Source organism: Chiloscyllium plagiosum, unplaced genomic scaffold (genome assembly GCF_037043375.1).
Source record: "Chiloscyllium plagiosum isolate Xiang-an unplaced genomic scaffold, Cpla_swu_hap1 HiC_scaffold_36, whole genome shotgun sequence".
Lineage (NCBI taxonomy): Eukaryota > Metazoa > Chordata > Chondrichthyes > Orectolobiformes > Hemiscylliidae > Chiloscyllium > Chiloscyllium plagiosum.
In genome coordinates, this window is record NW_028270174.1 from 42,635,427 (window position 1) to 42,658,158 (window position 22,732).

At 45.6% G+C, this 22,732-nt stretch overlaps 1 protein-coding gene across 1 annotated transcript in view; it reads right to left on the reverse strand.

Annotated features, from left to right (window-relative positions):
- Positions 1–5,891: 5,891 nt before the first annotated feature.
- LOC122546924 (scavenger receptor cysteine-rich domain-containing protein DMBT1-like) overlaps positions 5,892–22,732 on the reverse strand; it is an 84,029-nt gene continuing 67,188 nt past the window's right edge. The window contains exons 20-23 of the mRNA XM_087980118.1: positions 20,371–20,679; positions 19,516–19,560; positions 14,104–14,204; positions 5,892–10,166 (exon numbers count right to left, since the gene is read on the reverse strand). Of these exons, the coding sequence (XP_087836244.1) occupies positions 10,086–10,166; positions 14,104–14,204; positions 19,516–19,560; positions 20,371–20,679 (536 nt within the window). The 3' untranslated portion in view covers positions 5,892–10,085. The remainder of the gene's footprint in view (positions 10,167–14,103; positions 14,205–19,515; positions 19,561–20,370; positions 20,680–22,732) is intronic.

Genomic DNA, 22,732 nt, shown 5'->3' on the forward strand with positions numbered 1-22,732 from the left:
CTCTGGGGGGAAAAGAAAAGGGCAATATTTTTCAGGCCAACACAGATCCAGAAGTGTTCGATACATCAAGAATTTGCTTTCCTCGGCATTAAACAAAAGACTTGCTGCTGTCAGACGCTTGTGTAAGCTTAACCAGCACTACAGTCCTCAGCCACTGGAGAATGCTGAAAACTATCATTTTGGAACAAGTTATCTGTTATCCAATGAGGATTTTGGAGAGTTTATTGTGGCATTGATAAAGCTGTCCATACATTGTAATTCTGGAGAATTTAAAGAGTGAGCATTAGGTCACAGATTTGTTTTAAAAAGTTGGAGCATTCACAAGAAGTTGCTGACATTGAAAGAGTTTACAGACAGCATTTTCCATGGATATGGTGAAACAATGCTCAAGAAAATTAAAGTTAAGAACCACGAGTCTTTGCTGAAGTAAATAAGCAGTAGCTGTGCAGTCCAAAGGTCCCAGTAAAGATGGCTACACAGTCCTACTGTTTAAACCAAACCTGGATACAGAATTGTCCTTCTGTGAAGTTTAAAATCACACAGCACCAGGTTATAGTCCAACTGGTTTATTAGGAAGCACTAGCTTTCAGAGCGCTGCTCCTTCATCAGGTGGTTGTGGAGTATAAGATCATAAACACAGAATTTAGAGCAAAAGATTACAGTGTCATACAGTGGTGTTTTGAACAAACCTGGATTGTCAAGTCTTTCATCTTTTTGAATGCAGATTTTGGTTCATTAATATATACACCATCACAGTGGAGGTTTCAGCACTCCACACCAGCATCCCCCACAGTGATGGTATCTCTGCAACGGCCTCAGTATTCAACACCAACAAATGCCCAACTCTGAGCACAGCCCTACAACTCACCCGCTTCATCCTCGACCACCATGTTTTCACCTTTGACAACCAGTTCTTCCTCTTTATTTCCAACAGCCACCATGACATCGATCACCTCAACCTGTCCAGCCCCTCTTCCCCACTCCAACCTCTCACCCTCACAACGTACAGCCATCCACTCTCTCTGCTCCATCCTCACCATCAAACCTGTGGACAAGGTGGATGCAGTGGACGTTTGGCACACTGATCTCTACACAACTCGCAGACACCTCCCCCTACTATCCCCTTGACCATGACCTCACCCCCCATCACCAAGCCATCATCTCCAAGACCATCCATAACTCATCAACTCAGGAGATCTCCCACCAACAGCTCCAACCTCATAGTCTGGGAACCCTGCACTGCCCAGTTCTATCTCCTTCCTAAGATTCACAAACCTGACTGCCCCGGTTGACTCATCGTCTTGGCCTGCTGCTGCCCCATTGAACTTACCTCCTGTCCCCCTTGACCAAGATCTCCCCAGATACATTCGGGACACCACCCTGCCCTCCACCTCCTCTATGACTTTCATTTCCCCGACCCCCAATGCATCATCTTGCGAGTTTGTGGGTGGCACGGTGGCACAGTGGTTAGCACTGCTGCCTCACAGCGCCAGAGACCCGGGTTCAATTCCCGACTCAGGCGACTGACTGTGTCGAGTTTGCACATTCTCCCCGTATCTGCGTGGGTTTCCTCCGGGTGCTCCGGTTTCCTCCCACAGTCCAAAGATGTGCGGGTCAGGTGAATTGGCCATGCTAAATTGTCTGTAGTGTTAGGTTAAAGGGGTAAAAGTAGGGGTATGGGTGGGTTGCGCTTCGGCGGGTCGGTGTGGACTTGTTGGGCCGAAGGGCCTGTTTCCACACTGTAAGTAATCTAATCTAATCTAATCTTCACAATGGACATCCATTCCCTGTACACACCCACCTGCCTTGACAAAGGACTCCAAGTCCTCCATTTCTTCCTCTCCCACTGACCCCACCAGTACCCTTCCACTGACACACTCATTTGATTGACAGAACTGGTTGTCAATTTCTCCTTCAAATCTTCCCACTTCCTCCAGACCAAAGGGGTAGCCATGGGCACCCGCATGGGCCCAGCTTTGCCTGTCTCTTTGTTGGCTACGTAGAACAGTCCATCTTCCACACTTACACAGGCACCACTCCCCACCTTTTCCTCTGCTACATTGATGACTGTACTGGCGCCACTTCGTACTCCCATGAGGAGGTTGAACAGTTCACTAACACTTTCCACCCTGACCTCAAGTTCACCTGGACCATCTCGGACACCTCCTTCCCCTTCCTGGACCTCTCCACCTCCATCTCCATTTTCAATGACCGACTCAACATGGAAAACCCATGGACTCTCACAGCTACCTAGACTACACCTCCTCCCATCCTGCCTCCTGTAAAAACGTTATCCCTTACTCCCAAATCCTGCACCTCTGCCGCATCTGGTCCCAAGAGGACCAGTTCCACCACAGAACATCCCAGGTGGCCTCCTTCTTCAAAGACTGCAATTTCCTCTCCCACGTGGTTGACGATGCCCTCCAGTGCATCTCCTCCACTTCCCACACCTCTGCCTTTGAATCCATCCCTCCAATCGCAACAAGGACAGAACCCCCTCTGGTCCTCAACTTCCACCCCACCAACCTCCACATACATCACATCATTCTCTGTCATTTCTGCCACCTACAACCAGACCCCACTACCAGAATTATATTTCCCCTCCACCCCTATCTGCGTTCCGCAAAGACCATTCCCTCTGTGACTCCCTTGTTCGGTCCACATCCCCCACCAACACCTCCTCCACACCCAGCATCTTCTCTTGCCACTGCAGGAATTGCAAAACCTGCACCCGCACCTCCCTCCTCATCTCCACCCAAGGCCCCAAAGGAACCTTCCATATCCAACAAAGATTTACCTGCACTTCCATACATGTCACGTACCGTCTCCTCTACAATGGGAGTCAGGACGCCAACTTGAGAACATTTCAGAGGATATCTCTGGGACATCCACACTAAACAACCCCACCACCCTGTAGCCAAACACTTTAACCCCCCCCCCATCCATGAAGGTCATGCAAGTCCTGAGCCTCCTCCACTGCCAAACTCTAGCCACCCGACACGAGGAAGAAGAATCCCTCACCTTCTGCCTTGGGACCCTCCACCATACGCGATCAATGTAGATTTCACCAGTTTCCTAATCTCCCCGCCCCTCACCTTATTCCAGATCCAACTCTCCAACTTGGAACCGCCCTCTTGAACTGCCCTACCTGTCCATCTTCCTTCACACCTATCTGCTCCACCCTCCACTCCGACTTATCACCTTCCCCCCCAACCTTCATCGACTTATTGCATTCCCAGCTGCCTTCCCCCCAACTGCTCCACCCCTTTTATCTTTCAGCCCCCTGAGGCCAACCCGTGATTCCTGATGAAGAGCTCATGCATGAAACATCGACTCTCCTGCTCCTCGGATGCTGCCTGACTGGCTGTGCTTTTCCAGCACCACACTCAACTCTGAATTCCCTTTGTTTTAGACGGCCAGATAAATTGTGATAAAGAATACTTTCAATGGGGTTTCAGCTCACACGCTTTGCTGTGAAGAGTTGTAAAGAGAGCGACAGAGGGAACAATGGGCTGTTGCTTCTCAGGCAGGACTCAGATTCTCTCCCTGAATTCAAAAATAAAACAGCCTTATTCCACCCACAAAATGGAGCATGTGACTTCCCTCTGAAAGTTCTCCAGCCTGAATGATTCCATACAAGCTTCCAGGTCCTTACAAACGTAGCATTGTTGCTGTTGTGTCCTTTGTTTAAAAGTCCAAGCTTCATTTATATAGTTATATGTAATTTTTTTAAAATAATATTTGGATCTCATCCTTATGTAATACTATTAATACATGTACGGGTTTATTTCAGTGTCATAGTTTGACATTTGTTGTTACTTTGGTCCCTGGAATCTTTCAAGAGATAGATGATCCAAATAATGTTAGGAATTTGGGGATCAGTGTTTCATTTGGATGAAATATTTACTTCAACTCCAAACAGGCTGGCTAATGAAGGTCCTCCAACTTTGGAAAAGCATGTCTTTTATGCAAATGAAGTCAAATATTAAATTCTTCAAAATTCCACAGAATGTTTGGATCACAGGGTAGACAGAAAGGGGTTATATCGGACCAAGAGTAAGGTTCAAGCAATTAGAAATATGCTACACTTTCAGAATATTTTTAAGCTCAGATATTTTTGGGTGTAGTGACTTATTGAGGTAAATATATGCCAAATTTGGCACTTTTATTAAATCCGTTGAACAAACTCTTGAGGATCAGTGTTCTATGGTGTTGGATGAGAATTATTACAAACATTTAAGTTGTGTGAAAGTAAACTGGAAGGTGGTATAATGTGCTCCAAAAGATTATTTAGTGTGTAATTTCTCTTCAAAACAGAGAAGGTGCTGTGGATAATATTGGAGAAACCAAATGCATTTGCCTTATTAAGCTTCAGTGCCAGTGAGAGTTTATGTTCAGAAAGAGTGTAAACCATGGCTTTTTATCCCAAATGACCACTCTTGGTCTCCTGTGCTGTTTGTTACCTCTACCAGTACGTGGTACGTGCATCAGAGCTTCCTGAGGAAGTTCACTGCCATGTGTTCTCCTTTATCTTTGCTTTATCTGCTGGACCTATCCAGTGGCCAATGGTGGAGGATACACCACTGCACCACTGTAGAAAAGGCACTGCTATGTAACGAGAAGATTTGTTGTATAATAGTAATAAGTACACCTACATTTGGTTAGCCATAATTATTAGGGCCTTGGAAATCTGGTGCAGATACATCTGCTCCCTCCAAAAGCTGGAGTAGAACTACCTGTCTCCACACATTAATTGCATGAGACAAATAAGAATGGATCAAGCCAATGCAAGATGCACATTAAACCCACTAGAATCATTTCCTTATACAGCAAAGCATTGTCTTTGATGTTTGGAGTAAGAAGATTTCACAAGTACTTGCATGGTCATTGTTTTATTATCAAAACTACTGATAACTACAGACAGCTATTTTGATGCAAAAGCTCCAATACTTGCTTTAGCCTGAATGCAGAGAATGGTTTTGATTTTTCCAGTCCATAGAAATGATATCAATTAGAGCTGATCAGACGATCATTGTAATGTTGAAGTAATGTTGAGATCACTATCCCAATCAAACTTAGAACCCAGTGGGGGCGGGGGCAGGGGGGATATTTCTTTTTGCAGGTTGATGAGTCTATATTCACAGCTGATGTCATTGGCAGAACAATGTTTAGTAACCATGTGTTCGAAAGATTCTATTGCAAATGGGTGGCTAAATCAGTTACTGGATTGAGGAATCAGCTTGTTTGTTTATCTGCAAGAATGAGTTGCCAGTTATTAAAGGTTGTGTTGTCTAGAAAGCCGGAGTTGTGATTGTGAAAAGGTACAGGTCCCAATTGATCTTTATGAACAACTCTTGTGAATGACTTGTGAACAGCTGTATTTGAGGCCAGGCTTAGCAAGGACATAAAAGACACTGTGAAACAGTATAGATTGTACTAGTTGTGGGTAATAAGCCATCATCACTACCTTTGCAATATTGAAATTGGCCAGACAGTGTGTGGCTGAGGCTACTCATTGATTTTTTTTCAGAATTTGAATTGAAAAGTTATTTATTAAGAGAGATATTATTGAAAATGGTTTGAGGGATTCCCAAATGAGTTGAATAACATCTAGCAATATTTAAAAGATTTTCAATTCAATTGCATGTTATTGGTTCCCAGAAGAAATTGATAATAGACCTCCGTTTTATTCAAAGTCTACATTAGAGTGGTGCTGGAAAAGCACAGCTGGTCAGGCAGCATCCAAGGAGCAGGAAAATTGACATTTCGGGCAAAAGCCCTTCATCAGTTTCCTGATGAGCAGCACAGCGCACAATATAAATTATTAAAGGTATTCTTATTAAACAAATGCTAGATACTAAACTGGAAAAAAAAGTCAGATGCCATTATATCATTAACTGGTATTTTTTGGTTTATTCATTGTAAAACACTTCACACTACTACTGGTAGGATGCTAACTGAGCTACTACTTAGAAGAGAGACTAGCTTGAGGTTTTCATTGCTGAAGCCACTGTTAGCACATGCAGTAGATGAACAGGAATTCAGATTGAGAAACAGTCATGATTAAGTTCGAGTGAGAGACAAAAACTTGAAGTTGAACCAGAAAGTTAAGTTGAAAGAATGTCATTCATGATTGAAGTGGTCAGCAGGAAGTGTAGTGAACATGTCCTCACATGTATGTAGTCAAGATGTTTGACGCTGGACAGACTAGATTTGTACATGTAGATCATATTTCATTTTCCAAAGCTCAAGAAGAAGAAGAGTTGGGAATAATCAAGTTAATCTTATTACGTGGATAGTTAGGATATGAGCAGACTATCGATAGCTTGTTCCTGAAATCATGTTAGATATCATGATGGGCGGCACGGTGCACAGTGGTTAGCACTGCTGCCTCACAGCGCCAGAGACCCGGGTTCAATTCCTGACTCAGGCGACTGACTGTGTGGAGTTTGCACATTCTCCTCGTGTCTGCGTGGGTTTCCTCCAGGTGCTCCGGTTTCCTCCCAAAGATGTGCAGGTCAGGTGAATTGGCCATGCTAAATTGCCCGTAGTGTTAGGTAAAGGGGTAAATGTAGGGGAATGGGTGGGTTACACTTTGGCGGGTTGGTGTGGACTTGTTGGGCCGAAGGGCCTGTTTCCACACTGTAAGTAATCTAATCTAATATCAGTCAGAGATAGATGGACAGACAAATCTGATGAAGGGGAAAATTCAATTAAAGGTCGAGGGAAAAAAAACAAATCACTGATGGGGCAGGTCAAGCTGGGTCAAGTCCATTGCCTGTATTTGGAAAGTTTGAGTTAAGAGTGGAGATATCCTCTTAGGAATCGGAAACCAATGGTTTAGATAGGTCTGCAAATGACTAGAAATTAGGAGATATAATTTGCATGGAATTGCAAGGAAGGAGTAATGTTAGAACACCATCTTCTGGCCAGTTGGAAATACAAGTATAAACTAATTCATGTTGACTTTTCATGAGCTTCACGTTGTTTTAGTCTGTCCTGTAATAAGCATACATATAAGATCCTGGAATTTATCAGATCCCGCATAGAGAACAAAACAAAAAAAATATGCTAAACTTTTACAATACTTAGTTTTGGACTCAGCTAAAGTTTCATTTCCACAATTTCGGAAGGATATAAGGGGATCTGAGATAGTGCAGAAAAGATTTTGAAGAATGATCCAAGGAATGAGGAGAGTTTTCAGTTTTATGGAGAGACATGAGAAGCTGGGATTGGATTCCTTAGAGCAGAAGGTCGAGCCGAGATTTGACAGAGGTGCTCAAAGTCAAGGTAGCAATAATATTCCACTCCACTTCCATCCAAGTCTAACAGCACCTGAATTAATTTTTCTCTCAAGTGCTTGTTTAGTTCCCCCTCAATCACTCCATAAAGTAGAAAGTTCCACACCCTCACCACTGTCTGGGTAAAGAAGATTCTCCTGAATGCCGTATTGGAGTTATTAATTACAATTTATTTTAATGGCTACTGGTTCTAGTCTCACCCCCAAATGTGAACAACTTTTCTACACTGAGCCTCATGAGTCCTTTCATATCTTATACTGATTGACTCCAGTTTTACTCTGTATCTTCCATACAAACATATTTCTTAATTTTAAAGATCTCTAATAAATTATTCCCTGGTGTTCATTTTTCAAACAAAATGAAATTCACTTGTTTTGTTTTTCCAGATTGTTCGAAGCTCAAATAACTTTGGAATTATCTTTGCAAATCTCTTAGCTACTTCTTCAGTATCTTTATATTCACCTTCATAATATGGAGACCAGAACTGTGCAGAGTGACTGAGGTTGTTGTTTGATTTTAGTTATTAGTAAAGACCGGACATTCATAAACAAGTAAGGTTCTAGCAAGAGCCAACCGCATTGCTATGGATCTGAAGTCACATGTAGGCCAGGCACGGATGGCAGTGAGCGTAAGTGAACCAGATGGGCTTTCCCTAATAATTGACAATGGTTTCATAGTTAATTTCACTTTTTTTGTTGAATTGTGCCATGGTGAGATTTGAACCTGGGTCCCCAGAACGTTACCTGGGTCTCTTAACTAATAGTCAATAAAACGACTAGGCCAGGACCTGCCCCTTGAAATGTTATTGAACCAAAATTTGATTGAAGGTGAGCGCATGACTTTACAATTCTATCCCTCAAAACGTAAACCAGTGTTTGGCTTATGTTTTAGTTTTAAATGATCTTATTAACCAATGTGACTACTATAGATAATATAAGCTCATATATAGGATCCCTGTACTCCTGTTTTCATGATGTCAACTGAAGTATCAATACTAAGCCCAGGACACCAAGGAGAGATCCCTTATGCTACTATAATGCTTGATTCAAAGGACTGCATTTCCAACGGTGCTGTATCATTACTAGAAGTGTTGGCCTAATTTAAGGGCTCAAATCTTAGAATACATGTATTTATTTTAAATAGTGTAGCAGTCCCTCAGTACTGGCAGTACGATAATGAGTGTCAACCTGGATTTTAGAACTCCCCAACAGCGTATATTTCTGTTTCTGTCAAGACAACACTCCCTTGATTATGGGAGGTCAGTTAAACTTTTTTTGATTGATGAGGCATGGGCATTGCTGGCTAGGCCAGCCCATTCCTAATTATCCTAGGTTGTGGTAAGCTGCCTTGTGAACTGCTGCAGTCCTTAGACCCGAAATGTCCCTCCACCCAAGGAGGATCCATGATTTTGACTCAGCTGCAGTAAAAAATAATTTCAAGGCAGGATGATGTGTGTCCTGGAAGAGAATTTGCTGATGGTGGTGTTCCCAAGTATCTGCTGCCCTTGTCCTTCTAGATGTTAGAGGTCTTGGGTTTAGAAGGTGCTGCTGGAATTAGATCCTTAAAACAAAAGGGCTCACAACACTGGATATGACATTTATAAACTTATTAAGCATAATATTCAAAGCGGGTTACAATCTCAAACTCAGTACAGCAGTGGGTTGGATGGTTAAATTTCAAATACTTCATTCCAACACCTAGACCAAAATTTGATGTGACACTCCACACGTTTCTGCATTACCTAATACCATATACCCCTTCCCTTGTCCAGCTCAATCACTCTCGCTTTTGCAAGATCACCTTTTGACATTTCCTACCTTCTTTAGGAATCATCCACATTGTCCATACATTGGGATGTCTGTTGTTTGTAAACAGCATAAACAATTTGTATGAAAATATAGGTGGTCTGATTAGAAAGTTTGCAGATGACACAGAAATTGGTGGAGTGTGGATAGTGAGGAAGATTGTCAAAGGATGCAGCATGACATAGATCAGTGGAGAAACCACAGACGGAGTTTAATCTAGACAAGTGTGAGGTGATGCATTTTGGGAGGTCAAATGGAAGAGGAAAACATGCAATAAAATGGCAGGACCGTTAGGAATATTGGCATACAGTCAGATCTTGGGATGCAAGTCCAAAGCTCATTGAAAGTGGCAACATGATTGGTAAGGAGGTGTATGGCATGCTTCTCTTTGTTCTATGTACAACATTTCTTCCACTCTACCTGCCATTCATTAAAGTTCTCTGTCTCTGCTTATGAACAGTAACATGGAATATTGTGTTGGTACAATGTCTTTTACCACTTTACAGCCAAAGAAGTGCACTTTCAATTGTTATTACTTTTTTAATATAGGAAATCCAGTTGTATTATCAAATTCTGCTGCAAACTGCATCAAAAAATGTAATAAAGCAAGTATGCTTTAAAATCACACTTTAGTTTTTAGAAAGACTCCCTTCACAGGTGAAAGCTGAGAATTAATATGTTGAGAAATCACTAGGTACCCTTTGCATTATTGTCTCGCCTATCGTTCTGAACTCACTTTTTCTGACAATCTCCAGAATTCCAGTCGAGATTACAGAGGAAGGGAAGGCTAAGGTTGCTTATTCCAGGCAGGGCTGAGCTGACTGTGCAGAGAAACAAAGAATAACAAACACTGCCTTGAGGCCTTTAGCAAAGGAAAATGATGTTTTGAAGAGTGCAGCACTGCTCCAGTTATCCATGGCTGCTTCTGGGCTGAAGTTGCTCTAAAATGAAACAGTCTTCAATTCGGCTGTGTCTTTCTTCAGTTCACGCAGCTCAGACTTGGGTTCACTTCAACTTTTAACAGTCGGCCCCCGCGGATAGATGCCAGGATTGAACTAATCTGTAAATAGTAATATGGTTAGGAAGTAAGTAGAAATATCTAAGATTAATATATGTTGCCTATAGTCCTCCTTCAACTCCTAAGTTTTAGGGTATTTTGTGATCCTGGGGATAAATTAATAGCACTCACCATGTCCTTCAATACCCTGTAAAGACAGATACTGAGAGTGGATCAGTGTCCGGGGAATAATCACTTTGGCCTCAAATACCCTACAGGAAGACCAATGCAGAGGATGCCTGTGTTCCAGTGATAGATTACCAACATTCACTGTGTCCTTTAATACCCTATGGATGGATAGACGATAGACAGATATAGGGCACCAATACTGCATGAGGATTAGATGCAGGATCAATTCCAGTTGAAAACCCAGCCCGGATATCTACAGAAGACTGATCAGCATTATTGTCAAGTTTTAGCCTAATTGCAGTGCCAAAAGCTCTGCAGCTAATTAACAGCCCGTGTCTGCGAGGGTTTCCTCTGGGTGCTCCAGTTTCCTCCCACAATCCAAAGATGTGCAGGCCAGATGAATTGGCCATGCTAAACTGTATTAGGTACATTAGTCAGGGGTAAATGTAGGGTAGGAGTGTGGGTTACTCTTTGGCAGGTCAGTGTTGACCTGTTCCACACTGTAGGGATTCTAAGTAAAACAGTTGTGGCTGCTATAAGTGAATAATATTTTTAAAAAGGGAAGAAGATGCATATTCAAAGAGATGAAGAAGACCTGGAACTGTAGATAAGTTAGGGAAAAGCTAACATTTTAAGAATGTTGTCAATCCCCAACAGATATTTGTTAAACTCTCACATTTTTATAAAAGATCACAAAGTTTTATCAATGTTACCAATGCTATTCCATACAGACTTGAGCTTTTCAGCTCGATTTGGATTCTAAAGGTTAGACATCCATGAAAAACAGAAGGTGAACCCTTAATGAGATCCTTAATCATATAAATGTGCACCACTAATAATGCTGGCAACTTCACTTTCCCATCCTCCCTTCACTCACCCAGGAAAGCAGCGTTAGCAATGGAGGGGGCTGATTTACAGCATCATGTTTTGGTCACCTGTGTCCATCTTGAATTGTTGATAAAAATACAACCCTGACAGTGAATCTGTGACACTGGGATAAATGAGTAACATGCACTCTGCACTCTCATATACTCCAAAGGAGGCAGATACTGAATAGTGTTGAGAGTGTGTTGCTGGAAAAGCACAACAGGTCAGGCAGCATTAAAGGAGCAGGAAAATCAACATTTTGGGCCAGAGCCCTTAATCAGGATTGAGGCTGGGTGCCTTGGAGGTGGAGAAATAAATGGGACGGGGGTGGGACTGGGGAGAAGGTAGCTGAGAGTACAATAGGTGGATGGAAGTGGGGGTGAAGGTGACAGGTCGGAAAGTAGGGTGGAGTGGATAGGGGGGAAGGAAGATTGACAGGTGGGACAGGTCAAGAGGATGGTGCTGAGCTGAAAGGTTGGAACTGGGGTAAGGTGGGGGCAGGGGAAATGAGGAAACTAGTGAAGTCCACATTGATGCCCTAGGATTGAAGGGTCCCAAGGCGAAAGATGAGGCGTTCTTCCCCCAGGCACCATGTGGTGAGGGAGCGGCGGTGGAGGAGGCCCAGGATCTGCATGTCCTCGGCAGAGTGGGAGAGGGAGTTAAAATGTTGGACCACAGGGCGGTGGGGTTGATTGGTGCGGGTATCCTGGAGATGTTCTCTAAAGCACTCTGAGAGAAAGTGTCCAGTCTCCTCAATGTAGAGAAGGCCGCATCGGGAGCAATGGATGCAATAAATGATATTGGTGGATGTGCAGGTGAAATTTTGATGAATGTGGACGGCTCCTTTAGGGCTTTGGATGGAGGTGAGGGAGGAGGTGTGGGCGCAAGTTTTGCAATTCCTGTGGTGGCAGGGGAAGGTGCCAGGAAGGGAGGGTGGGTTGTTCGGGGGCGTGGATCTGACTAGTACTCGTGGAGGGAACATTCTTTGCGGGGAGGGAAATATATCCCTGGTGGTGGGGTCCATTTGTAGGTGGCGGAAATGTTGGTGCATGATGCGGTTTATGCGGAGCTTGGTGGGGTGGGAGGTGAGGACCAGGGAGTTCTGTCCTTGTTGCAATTAGAGGGGTGGGTTTCAAGGGCGGAGGGGCGGGACATGGATGAGTTGTGTTGGAGGGCATCTTCAATCGCGTGGAAGAGAAAATTTCGGTCTTTAAAGAAGGAGGCCATCTGGTGTGTCCTGTGGTGGAACTAGTCCTCCTGGGAGCGGCGGAGGAGGAGGAGGAATTGGGAATACAGGATAGCATTTTTGCAGGAGGTAGGGTGGGAGGAGGTGTAATCCAGGTAGCTGTGAGCGTTGGTGGGTTTACAGAAAATGTCAGTGTTGAATCGGTCCTTGTGAATGGAAGTGGAGATGTCTCGGAAGGGGAACGAGGTGTCCGAGATGGTCCAGGTGCATTTAAGGTCGGGGTGTAATGTGTTGGTGAAGTTAATGAACTGCTCAACCTCCTTGTGGGAGCACGAGGAGGTGCCAATGCAGTCATCAGTGTGGCGAAGGAAGAGGTGGGAAGTGGTGCCGGCGTAACCTTCCAGAACGTACTCCTGGCCTCTGGACCCGCCCAAATGCCATTCACCACGTGACTGATCCTTCCACAACCGCCGGGGTGGTCGATGACATCACCTCCACCCCCGTTGCTGCCGCACAGCCCGCAGCCACTGCCGACCATACCATCTCTGAGATCGCTGTCCACCCAACCATCTCCGCGACTGCAGAGAAGACTATCACCACAGAATTCACTGGCGCCGCTGGATTCACTATCACTGATGTGATGTCTACCTTGAATGTCACTTCTGCCCCCATAGTTGCCGCTGCGGCAGTCACTTCAGCCCAGCTGGTAGTTCCCATCAGTGATGTCACTTACACTCCCACTGACATCAGCAGCCGAGTACCCAACAGTTGCCCTACCCACCCGTGATGTCACTTCCTCCCCTGTTAACTTAACCAAAAGCACCACATCCACCCCCTTTGTAAGCATCACCTCCTTTGGTGATGTCATTACTGACCCCATAACCACACCCATTCAAGCCACTGTCTCCGCTCCCACCTCCATCACCAGCCCCACTCCAGGTCCTAGCTCCCATCCCTGCTGTGCCTTCACCCCAGACCTCCCAGACCTCCCCCCCCCACCACTGAGGAGAAATGTTTAGTCCTCAGTAAAGGCATCACCTTTATCCCTCGACAATCCCAGGTTAATGAGCTCAACACACACTGCGACCTGGAATGTTTCTTCTGATGCCTCTGCCTCTGGGCCTATTTTTCCAACCAAGACACCCTCCCTCCCACCAAGGACCCCTACTCCTGCCTCCAACACACCCATCCACCTGGATACCCTGTACAGGCCTGCTACCCACCTTTGACCTCTTCATTTCAAACTGCCACCGTGACATCAACTGCCTTAACCTGTCCAACCCCCTTACCAAGTCCAACCTCTCGCTCTCACAATGCGCAGCACTCCACTGAGAATGTGGCCCAACATTTCAACTCCCCCTCCCACTCTGCCGAGGACACTCTGCCCCTTCCCCCACCTTATCCCAGTTCCAACCTTCCAGCTCAGCACCGCCCTAATGATCTGTCCCACCCGTCCATCTTCCTTCCCACCCATCCACTCCACTCTTCTCTCTGACCTATCACCTTTACCCCCACCTCCATCCACTCTCAGCTACCTTCTCCCTAGCCCCACCCCCTCCCATTTATCTCTCCACTCCCAAGGCTCCCAGCCTCATTCCTGATGAAGAGCTTACACCCGAAACGTCGATTTTCCTGCTCCTCGGATGCTGCCTGACCTGCTGTGCTTTTTCAGCAACACACTCTCAACTCTGATCTCCAGAATCTGCAGACCTCACTGTCTCCTAGATACTGAATTGTGGAACAGTATTCCATACTCACCACTTTCTTCAAAGTCTCTGTCACCTGAGGATCAGAGGGACAAAGGTTCCCACCAGTCAAGGAGAAATGCACTCTTCCAACCACACGTTTCTGATTGACATCTGGAATATCAAGAAAGGATTTGTGTTTGAGAAAATTTCATTTAAACAGCATTTTCAAGGGAGTAAAACATTCCAAGAAACCTCATGAGACCAGTTATTAAATGGAGTTTGACACTGAGCCACAAAGCTTGTTAAAAATCTACATTTCAAGAAATATCCTAAAGGGACAGACAGAGCTGAGGACATCCAGAGAGAATTCCAGTGCTCAGAAGCCAGACAGCTGAAATATATCGGCCTTTGGTAAAGTAATGGAATTGCTGCCAGTGAGGGACCAGATGCAGAGTCTCTAACAGTGTTTCATCAAAACTTCCCATGGCAGGTTCAGCATGGTTTAGAGAAAGAGTAACAACATCTGTATCTCTTCTGAAATTGCCAACTGATCCCATAACCCTGAATTCCCTTAGTACCCAAGCTTCAGTCAATCTCAGACTCGAAACTGTTCAATGGCTGAGCAACTATAGACCTCTAGGGTAGAACATAGAACAATACAGCACAGAACAGGCCTTTCGGCCCACAATGTTGTGCCGAACATTTGTCCTAGCTTAAGCACCCATCCATGTACCTATCCAATTGCCGCTTAAAGGTCGCCAATGATTCTGACTCTGCCACTCCCACAGGCAGCGCATTCCATGCCCCCACCACTCTCTGGGTAAAGAACCCGCCCCTGACATCTCACCTGTACCTTCCACCCTTCACCTTAAATTTATGTCCCCTTGTAACACTCTGTTGTACCCGGGGAAAATGTTTGTGACTGTCTACTCTATCTATTCCTCTGATCATCTTATAAACCTCTATCAAGTCACCCCTCAACCTTCGCCGTTCCAACGAGAAAAGGCCTAGCACTCTCAACCTATCCTCGTACGACCTATTCTCCATTTCAGGCAACATCCTGGTAAATCTTCTCTGCACCCTCTCCAAAGCTTCCACATCTTTCCTAAAGTGAGGCGACCAGAACTGCACACAGTACTCCAAATGTGGCCTAACCAAAGTCTTGTACAGCTGCAACATCACCTCACGACTCTTGAATTCAATCCCTCTGCTAATGAACGCTAGTACACCATAGGCCTTCTTACAAGCTCTATCCACCTGAGTGGCAACTTTCAAAGATCTATGAACATAGACCCCAAGATCCCTCTGCTCCTCCACCTCACTAAGAACCCTACCGTTAACCCTGTATTCCACATTCTTATTTGTCTTTCCAAAATGGACAACCTCACACTTGCAAGGGTTGAACTCCATCTGCCACTCCTCAGCCCAGCTCTGCATCATATCTAAGTCCCTTTACAGCCAACAACAGCCCTCCTCACTATCCACAACTCCACCAATCTTCGTATCATCTGCAAATTTACTGACCCACCCTTCGACTCCCTCATCCAAGTCATTAATAAAAATTACAAACAGCAGAGGACCCAGAACTGATCCCTGCGGAACTCCACTTGTAACTGGGCTCCAGGCTGAATATTTACCATCTACCACCCCTCTCTGACTTCGACCGGTTAGCCAGTTTTCTATCCAATTGGCCAAATTTCCCTCTATCCTAAGCCTCCTGACTCTCCGCATAAGCCTACCATGGGGAACCTTATCAAATGCCTTACTAAAATCCATGTATACTAAATCTACTGCTCTACCCTCATCCACTGCTCTACCCTCATCCACCTGCTTGGTCACCTCCTCAAAGAATTCAATAAGACTTGTAAGGCAAGACCTATCCTTCACAAATCCGTGCTGGCTGTCCCTAATTAAGCAGTGTCTTTCCAGATACTCATAAATCCTATCCCTCAGTACCCTTTCCATTACTTTGCCTACCAACGAAGTAAGACTAACAGGCCTGTAATTCCCAGGGTTATCCCTATTCCCTTTTTTGAACAGGGGCACAACATTCGCCACTCTCCAGTCCCCTGGTACCACCCCCGTTGACAGTGAAGACAAAAAGATCATTGCCAACGGTACTGCAATTTCCTCTCTTGCTTCCCACATAATCTTAGGATATATCCCGTCAGGCCCGGGGGACTTGTCTATCCTCAAGTTGTTCAAAATGTCCAACACATCTTCCTTCCTAACAAGTATCTCCTCTAGCTTACCAGTCCGTTTCACACTCTCCTCTTCAACAATACGGTCCCTCTTGTTCGTAAATACTGAAGAAAAGTACTCATTCAAGACCTCTCCTATCTCTTCCGACTCAATACACAGTCTCCCACTACTGTCCTTGATCGGACCTAACCTCGTTCTCGTCATTCTCGTGTTTCTCACATACGCATAAAATGCTTTGGGGTTATCCTTGATCCTATCCGCCAAAGATTTTTCATGCCCTCTCTTAGCTCTCCTAATCCCTTTCTTCAGCTCCCTTCTGGCAATCCTGTATCCCTCCAATGCTCTGTCTGAACCCTGTTTCCTCGACCTTATGTAAGCCTCCTTCTTCCTCTTTACAAGACATTCAACCTCCCTCGTCAAACAAGGTTCCCTCACATGACCATCTCTTTCCTGCCTGACAGGTACATACATATCAAGGACACGTCATATCTGTTCCTTGAAAAAGTTCCACATTTCCACGACATCCTTCCCTGACAGCCTATGCTCCCAACTTATGCTCCTCAGATCCTGTTTTACAGCATCGTAATTACCCTTCCCCCAATTGTAAAAGTCCAAGGTGAAAGTCACAGAATTGTGGTCACCATCACCAAAATGTTCACCCACTAACAAGCCCATCACTTGTCCCGGTTCGTTACCAAGTACCAAATCCAATATGGCCTCCCTTCTGGTCGGACAATCTACATACTGAGTGGCACAGTGGTAGTCTGGCGCACTGACCTCTACACCGCTGAAGCCAAACGCCAACTCGAGGACACCTCTTCCTACTGCCCGCTCGACCATGACCCCACCCCCCATCACCGAACCATCATCTCCCAGACCCCAATCCCCATTACCAAACCATCATCTCCCAGACCATACAGAACCTCATCACCTCAGGAGATCTCCCACCCACAGCTTCCAACCTCATAGTCCGGGATCCCCGCACTGCCCTGTTCTACCTCCTTCCCAAGATCCACAAGCCTGACCACCCTGGCCGACCCATTGTCTCAGCATGCTCCTGCCCCACTGAACTTATCTCTACCTACGTCGACACTCTCCTATCCCCCCTAGTCCAGGAACTCCCCACATACATTCGAGACACCACCCACGCCCTCCACCTCCTCCAAGACTTCAGTTTCCCCGGCCCCCAACGCCTCATTTTCACCATGGATATCCAATCCCTCTACACCTCCATCCGCCATGACCAGGGCCTCTAAGCCCTCCGTTATTTCCTCTCCAGACGTCCTCAACAGTACCCTTCCACCGACACTCTCATTCGTTTGGCCGAATTGGTCCTCACCCTTAACAATTTCTCCTTTGAATCCTCCCACTTCCTCCAGACCAAAGGGGTAGCCATGGGCACACGTATGGGCCCCAGCTATGCCTGTCTCTTTGTTGGCTACATAGAACAGTTGATCTTCCGTAATTACACCGGCACCACTCCCCACCTCTTCCTCCGCTACACTGATGACTGCATTGGCGCCACCTCGTGCTCCCGCGAGGAGGTTGAGCAATTCATCAACTTCACCAACACATTCCACCCTGACCTTAAATTTACCTGGACCATCTCTGACACCTCCCTCTCCTTCCTGGACCTCTCCATCTCCATTAGTGACGACCGACTTGACACTGACATTTTTTACAAACCCACTGACTCCCACAGCTACCTGGATTACACCTCTTCCCACCCTATCTCTTGCAAAAATGCCATCCCGTATTCCCAATTCCTCTGCCTCCGCCGTATCTGCTCCCAGGAGGACCAGTTCCACCACAGAACACACCAGATGGCCTCCTTCTTTAGAGACCGCAATTTCCCTTCCCACATGGTTAAAGATGCCCTCCAACGCATCTCGTCCATATCCCGCACCTCCGCCCTCAGACCCCACCACTCCAACCGTAACAAGGACAGAACGCCCCTGGTGCTCACCTTCCACCCTACAAACCTCCGCATAAACCAAATCATCCGCCGACATTTCCGCCACCTCCAAAAAGACCCCACCACCAGGGATATATTTCCCTCCCCACCCCTTTCCGCCTTCCGCAAAGACCGTTCCCTCCGTGACTACCTGGTCAGGTCCACGCCCCCCTCCGACTCACCCTCCCATCCTGGCACTTTCCCCTGCCACCGCAGGAACTGTAAAACCTGTGCCCACACCTCCTTCCTCACCTCTATCCAAGACCCTAAAGGAGCCTTCCATATCCATCAAAATTTTACCTGCACATCCACTAATATCATTTATTGTATCCGTTGCTCCCGATGCGGTCTCCTCTACATTGGGGAGACTGGGCGCCTCCTAGCAGAGCACTTTAGTGTACATCTCCTAGACACCCGCACCAATCAACCAAACTGCCCCGTGGCCCAACATTTCAACTCCCCCTCCCATTCTGTCGAGGACATGGAGGTCCTGGGCCTCCTTCACCGCCGCTCCCTCACCACCAGACGCCTGGAGGAAGAACGCCTCATCTTCCGCCTCGGAACACTTCAACCCCAGGGCATCAATATGGACTTCAACAGCTTCCTCATTTCCCCTACCCCCATCTCATCCTAGTTTCAAACTTCCAGTCCCCTTGACTTGTCCGGACTTGTCCAACCTGCCTAGCTCCTTTTCCACCTATCCACTCCACCCTCTCCTCCCTGACCTATCACCTTCATATCCTCCCCCACTCACCTATTGTACTCTATGCTACTCTCTCCCCAACCCCACCCTCCCCTAGCTTATCTCTCCACGCTTCAGTCTCTCTGCCTTTATTCCTGATGAAGGGCTTTTGCCCGAAACGTCGATTTTGCTGAAGCTCCTCGGATGCTGCCTGAACTCTTCCAGCACCATTGATCCAGAATCTGGTTTCCAGCATCTGCAGTCATTGTTTTTACCTTACATACTGAGTTAGAAAAGCTTCCTGGACACACTGCACAAACACCGCTCCATCCAATCTACTTGATCTAAAGAGCTTCCAATCAATATTTGGGAAGTTGAAATTTCAAGAACACCTACAAGAACATTTCAAAGATTCATACCGCTCTATTAGGACACTTCGTCCTTTCTCAATCCTAAATCTGCCATTTAGTCTATCATATTTTCAGGTGTAGGTGGTCTCTTTGGCTTGATGCAATGGTTGGTTATCAGTTAGCTCACTGAGCAAAGTTTTCTGCTTGCTGTAAATGCTCAGAGAGAGAGTTCTCAGGGAGGACAAGACACAGATATCCTAATAGGAAGGTTAATTTTACGCTTCTTCAACACACCTTTCTGGGTAAGGCAGGTTCTGTGAGACAAAGTCTTGACACTTCCTGGAGAAAGAAAGAAAGAAAGAAAGAAAGAGTTGTGATAGCAAGTCCTTTGAGTATCCATGACACACACACACACACACACACCCCACACACACACACCACACAGACACACCCACCCACACACACACCACACACCATACACCACACACACCCACACACACCCACCCACACACACCCACACACACACACCCACACCACACCACAGACACACACCACACCACAGATACACACCACAGACACCACAGACACACACACACCACAGACACACACACACCACAGACACACACACCACACAGACACACCCACCCACACACACACCACACACCATACACCACACACACCCACACACACCCACACACACACACCCACACACCACACAGACACACACACCCACACCACACACAAACACACCACACCACACACACACACACACACACCACACAGACACACACACACACCCACACCACACAGACACACACACACACACCCACACCACACAGACACACACACAGACACAGACACACACACACCCACACCACACAGACACACACATCCACACACACAAACGCCCACCCACACCCAAACACACACACACACACACACACCCACAAACCAACACACACACCCACACACACACCCATACACACACACCCACTTGCTTACTATCATCATAATAAACCTTGGGCTCCCTGGGTTCACAGAGAAAGGTAAAAATCAATCAAGGTGCAAGCATAAACTTGCATTCCTCTCAACCTTCCAGTATATAATCAATTAACCAAACCATTGGGTTTTCCAGGAAATCCTATTCACCTGAACAGATCACTCCAGCAACATTCCGGTGTGTGCAGTGTTGCTCCGTTGATACACTGGCAGCACACTGATCTAGGGCAGCCTCTTTCCCGGTACATCTTATGTTTAACATTGAGATGTTTGCAGTTCCCTCCTGAAGGTAGGTTGTTGCTTTCAGCACCTTTCCACAGTTCAACATTCTGCAGACTACATTTGCTGAATTTAAATCCCAGCTATTGCTGCAGGTATTGTGCCAGCCAGATCTGCCATATATCTCAACTCTCCCGGAGCACATATGAGTATTGTTTACCAGCCGAATGGGCAGTGGACCTGAAATAGAGATAGAAAGGTGTTAAAAACTTTTGCTGCTTTAATTAGAGTGACCTGGAACTCAATGTTATCATGGTTCCAGTGGGTGGACAGGGTTGCTGGCTTGAGACAGGGAGAGGGATTTAACATCAGAACATCACTATATCCCCATCCCTGAATGGACAGGGATCACAGACAGCCACCCTGTGACATTAAAGTTAGAACACTGTTCTGCCTTTTGTTCAGTTTAGTTTCTGTCAATATTCTGAGTGAAATGCTTCAAAAGGTCACAACCTTTAATGAAAAAGGGGGAAAAGTCAACCATATTTTCCTGGTTTCAGGCAAATCAGAAAGGTGACAGAACGAACAGTATGGAAATAAACTATTTAACCCATAGGTTGTTGTTTGATCAATGCTCCACATGTACCTCACTTTCTCTTCTTCAAACCCTACAAGCATATTCTTCTCTGCTTTTCTCAAGGGGCTGAATTTTGTTGGTCATAACTGCAGCAACAAAAGCTGGTGCTTTTTCCACTCAAGCATCTGGATCATGGCGTTCACATGGCAACGAGCCAAAAGCTTAGTTACAACATGAATCTCATCCCATTAAAGAGTTGAGGTGGGCAATGAGACACTGATGATAGTGTCGGTTGACTAAACAGCATGTGTTTGGCCTATATTCAAAGGGCTGCCAGCTTTACATTGTCATGAGGAGACAGTGAGGTCTGCAGACGCTGGAGATCAGGGTTGAGAGTGTGGTGCTGGAAAAGCACAGCAGGTCAGGCAGCACCCAAGCAGCAGGAAAATTGACATTTCAGGCCAGAGCCCTTCATTCGCTCCTGCCCGCAACATCAATTCTCCTGCTCCTCAGATGCTGTCTGGCCTGCTGTGCTTTTCCAGCACCACATTCTCAACTCACATTGTCATGACTTAGCTACAGGGAAGAGTTTGCTGATAACAGTCCCCCACAGTTCCACAAGCCACAAAAGGTATCAATGAGAAAACAAAGAATAAATTGCCTGACTAGTGACCATCCACTCCAGGTTTCACGAACAGTAGTAAATTAACTTGATTTATTGTAACACACTTAAATTTAACAAATAACAGAAAAGATAGAATTTCCTTTGCTTGAAAGATTCTTAATGCCACTTAGTCTCGAATTGTCCTTCCTGCTGCTTCATAAAATAACATTTTATTGCCCAGATTTTCTGTATGGAAACAGGCCCTTCGGCTCAACAAGTCCACACCGATCCTCCGAAGAGTTTTCCTTGCTTGTCCCTTGGGAACAAGTGTCACAGACCCTGTCACTTTTGCAGCACTACCAATCCACAACTGCTGTCAACTTTATTGCCCCCTCCATAGTTCTGCCATCTTTCAATGTCCCTGTAATAGTGTTGCTACCTTTTCACACCAGACAGCACGGAAACAGACTCTTCAGTCCATGCCGACATAATTTAACCACCTTGCTTCCCTAAATTAGTTTAACATGGATCTCATGAAATCTAACCCTTCACTAATCCATTGTCCCTGCCAGACCTGAATGAACAGATTCAAGAAGAATCTTTAAAAGCCATTAATTTTGAAACCAAATTTGTAATAATAAGCAAAGTCAGCAAATTATTTGAAAAATTATGTACATAATGAAATTCAAGCTTGGTGAGGAGTGACTGACAGATCACAATCCATGAAGTAGTATTTCAATTTTGATAAGCCACGTACTGCTGCCACCATTAGTACTGCCACCTTTATGTCCTTTCTGTCTTCATCAGCAATATCCATCATTCCTAACCATCCTGTCTACCTAACTGCAAGGTTGGCTGAGAGATGCAACACTGAACTCTCATCTCCTTAACATTTCCTTTCTCCAGGCAAGGCTCTGAACCTCATCGTTCCCATGTACTGTTAATAAAATTGTAATTGCACTAGTAATTCAAGCTATTTGTTATTTTAATTAATCTAAATGATGTCAAAAAGATAACCCTCATGTTTCCCACAGTACATAAAATTTGGAAGCTAGAACCCCATTTGCTTAGATTGGTTGGGTAGCAAATGGTTGGGGGAGTGAGCAGCAATC